This window comes from Buceros rhinoceros, unplaced genomic scaffold, assembly GCF_000710305.1.
Source record: "Buceros rhinoceros silvestris isolate BGI_N320 unplaced genomic scaffold, ASM71030v1 scaffold19761, whole genome shotgun sequence".
NCBI classification, from domain to species: Eukaryota; Metazoa; Chordata; class Aves; order Bucerotiformes; family Bucerotidae; genus Buceros; species Buceros rhinoceros.
In genome coordinates this window covers 1-8,257 of record NW_010393891.1, presented here as the reverse complement: position 1 = coordinate 8,257, position 8,257 = coordinate 1, and the positions used below count along the sequence as shown (strand labels likewise).

The following is an 8,257-nucleotide window of genomic DNA, read 5'->3' as shown; positions in this document are numbered from 1 at the left end:
AGCTTTCAGACAGCCCCTTGCAGCACTGACAGGCTGCACTAAGGTCTCCCCACAGCCTCCTCTGCTCCAGGCTGGACACCCCCAGCTCTCTCCCCTCTCCTCCCAGCAGAGGGTTCCACCCTCAGGTCATTGCTGGGGCTCCTCTGGCCCCGCTCCAGCAGCTCCATGTCTCTGCTGGGCTGAGGAGCCCCGAGCTGGACCCTGCAGGGGGGGTCTCCCCATATACCAGTCAAGAGAGCGGGCTGCTGCTGGTGCTTCACTTGGGAATTGGTGGAACAGATCGTGCTCCCTCACAGGAGAGAGAGAAGACGGGTGTTACAGTTAGGTAGAAAGAGAAGATGCTATCGTCAGTTTTCGGTTTTTTAATCACTCCCAGAGGTCCAGCTGAGTTCCCCTCGCCTGCTCGCTCTCCCTGACCTACTCAGCTTAATGGCATTTTTGCAGACTTCCAGTAAACAGAGAACCAAGTTCCAGTTCAAAACCAGCGACATTCCTGGCACAGGCCTGTGGCTGATGGTTCCCAGATGCAGACAGACGGGCTGCTTCTCCGCAGCCTTCACAGAAAGCCAGGGAAAATCATTGACTTCAGCCCTGAAAGCAGTTCAGTGTCCGAGAGTTGTCAGGGGCGTGTAAGTGCCAACCAAACCCCGGCATAGGGTGGTGTTGCTTGATTCCTTGACACTCGCAGCTTTGGTTTTGGGAAAGTCCTGAGCTGGAACTTGATTCAGGAAAAGCCCTCCCTGACGTTTGGAGATGTTCTTAAACTAAACTTCCCAAAGTTTGTGTGGCTTCTCGTACCGATCTGGCAGGTTGGAAGTGCCTGATCCCCAGTTTCAGGTCTGGAGAACAGCGGCAAAAACAAGGTGAGGAAACTGAACCTGGGGTTAAGTGCAGTAAAAATCCCAACTCCGCACTGATTTCTTGGTTTAATCCTAAAAAAATAATTTTCATTGCCAATTTCCTGAAGACACGTCCCCATTGAAGCCCCAATTTCATGCCTTTGATGCTGAGAAATGTTTTACCAGCGCAAAAGAAAACACCTGGAGTATGTGAAATGCTACGTCACTGAATTTATTGTGCTGACAGAAAAAGTCGGAGTCTGAGACACTTGTGTAAAATGCCTGAGTTCGGGGGTTAATAGATCACCCAGCCTGAATGTCCCCCAGTTAAAGCTTCCCTGTTAAATGCCTTAACGATGGTTAGCGATTACAGATCAACGGGAGTGCGACACACCGTGAGTGCAAGAACAGAACCCCCCAGAGCGGAGCCCACCGCCTGCTTCCTGACCGGTGACAGAGGTGGGTGACAGCCACACGCCTTGTCCTCATGTCGCTATTTTCTGAGCTGCCCTCACCAGGGTGGGAGCAGAGACGTTGATTTTCTGTCCGCTCTCGCTGCGGGGTGTCAGCGGGGCTGGGCAGCCGTTCCGCTGCCTGCGCTCCTCTGCAGACAGGCGCTGGGAGTGGGCGGAAGGTCGGGGTCAAGCAGCAGCACGGTGAGAGAAAACCCAGCCTGGACGTCAGGGGGGCGGGGCATCCGTTCCGCTGCCTGCGCTCCTCTGCAGCCAGGCGCTGGGAGGGGGCGGAAGGTCGGGGTCAAGCAGCAGCACGGTGAGAGAAAACCCAGCCTGGACCCTGCATCATGGTATTTGTTTTACTGAAGATGTAAGATAAAAATCAGTGTGGATCTATCCCAAAATAAATCAGTAGAAAATAGTGACAGGTTAATACTTCTCTCAAGATTTTTATCCAAATATATTAACTTTTTTACAAACTATGTTACTCCAAGTGAGTTATAAAACCAATTTGTGGCATGAATCAACTTGTGTGTGTTTATCTGCGGAGAGCTGCAGCAGCGAAGATTTTAGGCAGAGCTCTAGAACGTCACTCTTGCAGTTTGAGAAGTTAGAGGAGTGATTTTTGGAATGAGACTAGTGAGCGCTGAAATTCCCTGTTGGCCTTGGAGAGCAAAGCCCCCCCAACTCCGGGTCTGTGAGCGCACAGGTTTTAACATGCATCCACAAAGCTGCCAAATCTCGTTAAAAATTGGCTCCCCTTTCCTGTAGAATCCCAGCAGCCGAACCAGATTCCGCCCCGGATCCATCCTCCAGCCCCTGGTTCTCTGAGGCACAGAAGTATTTCACTTTGGGAGAGCGGTGAAGACGCCACGTGAGGCGCATGTGACATGGGAAAACTTCCTGGAGAAGAGAGGGACAAACACGCGTCGGCAGTGAGCTGCGCCCGTGCCCGTGCCAGTGAAGGGAGGTGTTACCCGCACACGCCCTTACCTGTGTTGGAAGTTCATGGAGCAGGACGGTGTAGTCAAACTCAATCAAATCATCCTTCCTTATCTGGGATGGATCAAAGAGGGTAAGAAAAAAATAAAACCAATGAAGAAGATGCCCAAGATTGAAGTTTCGAGTCTACTCTGATTTACTTGACTGCTCTTGGGGGGTGAGGAGAACAGGACTGAGGTGGCCATGGAGGTTGGCTGAGTGAGACTGGTTTTGTACATGAAGAGGCGGGGAATCAGGAGCGTTTCGTGCATAAAATCTTCAGAGGCGCTCACTGCAGCGCGGCTGTCAGTTAACTGGGTTAACCTCAACCTGAGGAATCGTGCCTGACTGTTAATCCCTCCTTCAGAGTAATCTCGTTCTACGTTACGAGAGAGTGAAACCCAACGCCATGTATGGATCACGGAGGGGAGCAAAGCTTGGGGACCTCCGGTTCGACACGCCGCAGGGGTGAGGTGTGTTCCCCAGGCACCAGCCCAGGGCTGCCTCCCAGTGTGGCTGAGCGGGCAGAGGGCGCTGGGAGCAACCTACAGCATGGGGCTGGTGAACGGCACCACCACGAGTTCCACCCTCCCGACTGAAGCCAATGGACCCGCTCGCGCAAACAATTTGTGACCAAATGAGTAAAAATTTTCTACCAAAGCCTGAACAAAATACTTGTCTGGAGGTGGAGGTGCTGGCGTGGAGGAGCCGGTGGCATTGGGGGAGAGCCACGTGAGGGGCTGGGGGACTCTGTTATACCCCGGAGTGCCAGCGCGTGATTTCCCTGCACTTACCAACTGCTTCGCCGACTTGACCTGAGCCAGGAAGTACCCCACGTTCTCCGTAGACTTCTCCCACATGATGTAGCTGCTGCCAGCCACAGCCAGGGCCCAGGCCGGCTCCAGCGCGGGCGCGATGTGGCCGTAGCTGTCTGTGAGGGAGAGAGGAGCAGAAATGGCTCATTCCAGCCACTCAGCAGAAAAATGATAACCCACAGAGAGCTTTTGCCTGGCCGAGTGCTCCTCCTGCGGAGCGACTATTCCCTCCAACCCACCACGGGCTCGACCCAGGATATATACCTGGAATATCAGTTCCAGTGATGGGTTTGGTTTGGTGCTTCAGTTTCTCATAAAGCCTCTTGTCTTCTTCTTGGATTTGCTTCTGATCTTTGGCGTGTGAGCACTTGATAGTGACCAAAGGCGGGGCCTTCGTCTTCAGGTACTGCACTGTAGCGAGGCAGCTCCCGGCATCCTCCTGTAAAGGGAGAATTTACAGCTCCTCCTTAATCAAGTGTTTATTTACCAGCAACATGCGCTTAAAAAAGCTCTCGGTATTCACATGTGACATGTACGTGTCTGCCTTTGTGAGACGCTGTACAGCAGTCAAGAAGGACGTAATTTTTTCCCAGAAAAGCAAATGGGTTAAACCCACAGGGCCGAAGAGATTTAACAGCAGTTTTTAATTAAAGTGTAGCAGAAATGCACTAAGTCATCTTGGGAACATGTTTGAGAGTTCTCAAGCAACAGCAATAATTGGGAACAGGGACTTCCATTGCACGGTGCTTCGGCCTTGAGACAGAAATAATGTGATGCTTCCTACTGACTGCTGAAAGGGATGTGGGTTCTGTCAGTGGTGTCACGGAGAAGCAGACGCCTGCAGGAGCACCGCTAAAGACAGCCGCTGTTTTGGAGCCGTCAAAGTCCCATCTATCGCCCAGTCAGGAGAAGGGCGAGGAGCAGAACTCACCCCGCTCTGGTAGTCCTCGGTGGTGAACTGCAGGTAGTACTTGTGCCCGGAGCCGGGGATGCTCTGGAAGAGAGAGGGGTTCAGCTGTCGGGGGGGTCCAGCCCTCTGTGCTGGAGCATGCTGAGGTGCTGCCAGAGAGCTGAGGAGGGGAAATGAGGGCGCCGGGGCCACCCCACGGCTGGTCAGAGATGATCCCAGCAGCGAACACATCGCAACAATAAAGAGCCTTTCTATGGAGGGATGTTTTCAAGCCCTTCCCCACAGGTGTCTGTTTTCCTCTGTTGTGGCTGGGAAGAGACTTGTTTCTACTCTGGCCTGCCCGGAAAAGGCAGGCCCTGAAAAGGCAGTAAGCTGCCCAAACAACTACCTGAGATTCTGCTTGTAAGGAGAAATACTGGCTGTTCCCCTCTGAAGTGGCTGTGTTTCTGAGTGGGGAGACTGAGTAACAAATAATATAGAAAACTTACATTTATTCAATGAATTCCTTGTAAAATGACACTGTGTCGTGTGACCGTGGGGTCCATTTTCGAGCCTTTCCTTTGATTAAACCACCAGGAATTAATGAAAGAAAAGACGCCTTTTTCTATGCTGTGCTGTGGCTGATTGGACCAGCTTTTCTGTCCACAAGCCAGGTCTTACTTGGTTTCTGAATACTTGGGCCTCTGTGTCCTGGCCCAGGAAGCCACTCATAGCCCGGCGTTAGCCCAGTTTCTTTGCCAGGCACCTGCCGTTGGTGCATTCTTAACCATGCAACTATTCTTCCAACAGTGTTTGTTCTCGCATTGGTGTCACCTGCTCTCTCTACTAAAGAAAATTCCCATTTTTATAGCTGTAAGAACAAAGCATCTCAGCTGTTCCGTTGCGTTGGTTTGATATCGAGCACTAATGACGATAAAATTGGCTGAACTTCTTATAAACTTGTTATTCAGCCTCTGACTCTCCTCAGCAGGAGGAAAAAGAAAAGCCTCTTACTCGTGACCTGATCAGTACCCCCGTTCAAAGCACGCACCACCCTGTGCTGCTGCGGACTGTGAAGTCGACAGTGTCTCCCTGTTTACGATGACTCCGCAGCAGCAGCACGGTGTGCCTGGGAAGTTTTTCCACGCAGCTAAAACAGGCGCTTGGTCCGGGCTGCAGAGCATCTTCCCGGGGAGAAGGAGAAGCTACATTTGACATGAAATAACCTTAACTTTTACAAAAGCACGTCTAGTTTCGAAGAGAACCATCACTTGTGCTGCCGCTGTTATCACCCCCGAACGCACCGGTGTAAACCATCACGCAGTGCGAGTTCCAAGCACGGCAGCGTTTGCTGGCTGAAAGCGGCCAGAGATAGAAGTGTCCAAGAGAGAAGAAAGCGAGTGATTCATTTTTCCACTATCTGGGTCATGGGAGTGTTTTATTTCTGGGCTCAAAATTAATGCAACTTTCATGACAGCTTTTTAGGCCAGAATAGTGATTTAAGAGCAGTTTCGTTCCAGGTCCCAAAGGAGGGGGTTTCGCAATGGGAAATGCTTTCTTCTAGCTGGCAAGAGCGGTGACCCCTCTCTTGCCCCTTGCTGCAGAACTCCTGCTCTTCTCCTGTGTATTTCCCCACCAGCATTTCTTCACTGGGACCAGTTTCCAGTCTCTGATCTGCTGACGGGGCGTGGAGGAGCCCAGGAGGCTTCCCAGCACACTGTCAGCCAGCTCAGGCGGCTGGTGGCTTCTGGAGGTGTTGGGTCCAGCAGCAGCCAGGGGAGCTCTGAGGCTGCCCCAGGCAGAGGGAGCAGCCAGCAGAGACGGTGACTTTCTCGATCTCTCTGTATCTCGCCCTCTCTGGACAATTTACCTGCCCTGCTGCTGCTTTCTCCTTTCCCATTCTAACGTGGGGACCTGACTGCTGGAAACAACAAGCAGCGGGAGGAGAGGAAAGGGCCTCAAGTTGCACCAGGGGAGGTTGAGGTTGTCCCTGAGGAGCCATTTCTGTCCCGTTGGGGTTGTGCAGGAGTGTCCCAGGCTGCCCAGGGCAGTGGTGAGTCCCCATCCCTGGAGGGGTTTCCCAGCTGTGTGGAGGTGCTGCTGAGGGACAGGGGGCAGTGGGGACCTGGCAGAGCTGGGGGAATGGGGAGACTCGAGGAGCTTAAATGACTCTTCCAACCCCGATGACACTGTGATTCTAAGTAGAAATCTCCTAACTGACTTCTCATACTAGGAGCGCAGTTCTGGTATCACACTGTTCTGTGTCTGGGGGAGCTTGTGAAGAGAAATAAGTGAAATACCCACCTGTACAATCATATTTTGTGGTCCAGTTTAAGCAGATGTTGCTGTTTAGCCAAGAGATCACCTAGTTTTCCCTGTGCACTCCACCTCCTGGTCCACCTCCCTTACTGCTCAGCTCCGATTTCCAGCCCAGCTCAGACAGGAGGTCCAGAGCAACTCTCCTGAGTTCTGGACTGTTCTGCTGGCACACACTAGTGCAGCTCCAAAAACAAGTATTTTAAAGTGCAGCTGTCAGCAGTTCCAGCTGTGTGCTGCTGTTTCCTAGAAGATACTTGCTTAAGAAAAAGCACCACAGCCATGAGGAGGGACAACAAGCAGAAAACTGCAGCCTGTGGCAAGGTAGGAATTCTTGTGCTTGGGTAGCTCCATTACTAGTTGCTAGGAGAGCAAAGCTCTGACCTCTCATAGTGTCTGACCTCGAGAAATCCCTCCCAGCTCCAGAGCTGCCGGGCTGCGCCTGTCTCCAGCCCTCGTCCTCATTACCAGCGTTCCACTGGCTCGTGGGCTGGTACCGTTAGCGTGGAAACGCAGTGATTAAACACTTCTGATTAAATTCCATGAGAAAATTACCCCATTTTTAATAGATTCACTAATATTCTAACTAATAAAACCAGCCTGCTTAAAAAAATTGAAGACAGAACCTCCCCCAAGCCCCAACATTTCTGTCTCCTGCATTCACCTAGTATCGCACATTCCTTCCAGGAAATTCTTCTCATTTTTTTACAGCAGAGGACAGGAAAGAAGGAAGTGACCGTGTCTAGTTTCTCCTCCTGTTTTCACAGCGTGTGCACAGAAAAAGAGGAAATAAACTGCAGAAAGTGGTTACCCGGAGCTTGTGCAGCACCGAGTACTGTGAGGAAATACCAAGGCGTTGCGCTTTTCCACGATGAACTGGGTATTCTCTTCCCTATATTCAAAGGCAGGTGGCTGATAGTGGGTGGAAAAAAATCCCTTTCCCTCTCTGCAACCCAAACCTCCTCATTCGGCAGGTACTTGGTCATGCAAGGTAACACAAGTTCTGAATCATTACGCAGGAGTTCCATCTTTTGTCAGATTTAACTGGGAATTACTCACGTCTGTTAAATACCGCATGCAACTCAAACAGGGCTCTGGAGCCACAGTCAGCTGGGATCTGGGGAACGGCTGAGGCTCAAGGGCTGCACTGGTACCTCCTGAGCACCTCAGGCTGCCTTGGAACCTCTCTTTCGAAAGGGCAGGTTTTTCACTTCCACATTCTCTTACTTTCAGAAACAGAGCAAGCTGTAAGAAACGCCCCAAACCCGCGGCTGGAGGAAGAGCAGGGCTGCACGGCACAGTGCTGTGGGCACAGGGGTGGGTACACTGGGCATGCCCTGGGCACCACTCTGAGCATCCCTTGCAAGCTCTGGTGACAGGACAGCTCTGTCCCTGCAGCTGCTCCTCCCTCGGGCTCACGGCCTGTTCTATCACCTCAGTTGGATGCGGTTTCTTTGGAGATGTTTTCTGATGGGAACTGCATTGCCTCTACTTGAAGCTTTCAGTCTCCACAAGTAAGACCAAGTCCTTTCCGTCCCTACTCACACAAAGTAGGTGGTTGCTCCAGAAGCTGAAAATGTTTCCTTATCAAACTGTTTTCTTTCCATCAGGTGCCCGCCGCGTGCCTTAGTTTCCTCTTCCCCTCATCTGCACTAGGCTGCTTTTGATTCCAGGACAGGGCGCTCGAAGCGACCTCAACCAACATGTGGGCAGCTGGGCTGGGGCTGGGCGGGGGGATATTTCAATTGGGAAAATGTTATTAATCTTTTGAGGTGGATCCCTGCTCCCCTCTGAGGGGAGCACCCTGAGCGATGGGGCTGCAGGAAGGTGCTGCACTAACTTCGGGGCAGCTCCGCTCCACCGCCCCACTCCTTCACTGTAATAATCACTATTTATTCTAAGTATTAGTTGCATTTTCCCAGCATCACTTTGAAGACCCGCGCCTGGGGACGCCCCCGCCCT

General features: G+C 52.0%; 1 protein-coding gene across 1 annotated transcript; it reads right to left on the bottom strand.

The window, feature by feature from the left end:
- Positions 1 to 833: 833 nt before the first annotated feature.
- LOC104501268 (ovocalyxin-32-like) lies at positions 834 to 4,084 on the bottom strand (the record flags this gene model as incomplete). Its single annotated transcript, XM_010145054.1, has 6 exons — positions 834 to 839; positions 1,355 to 1,456; positions 2,288 to 2,350; positions 3,070 to 3,206; positions 3,355 to 3,529; positions 4,022 to 4,084. Coding segments are annotated over 6 exons (546 nt in total), but the record flags the coding sequence as incomplete, so codon positions are not given.
- Between the last annotated feature and the right edge of the window lie 4,173 nt (positions 4,085 to 8,257).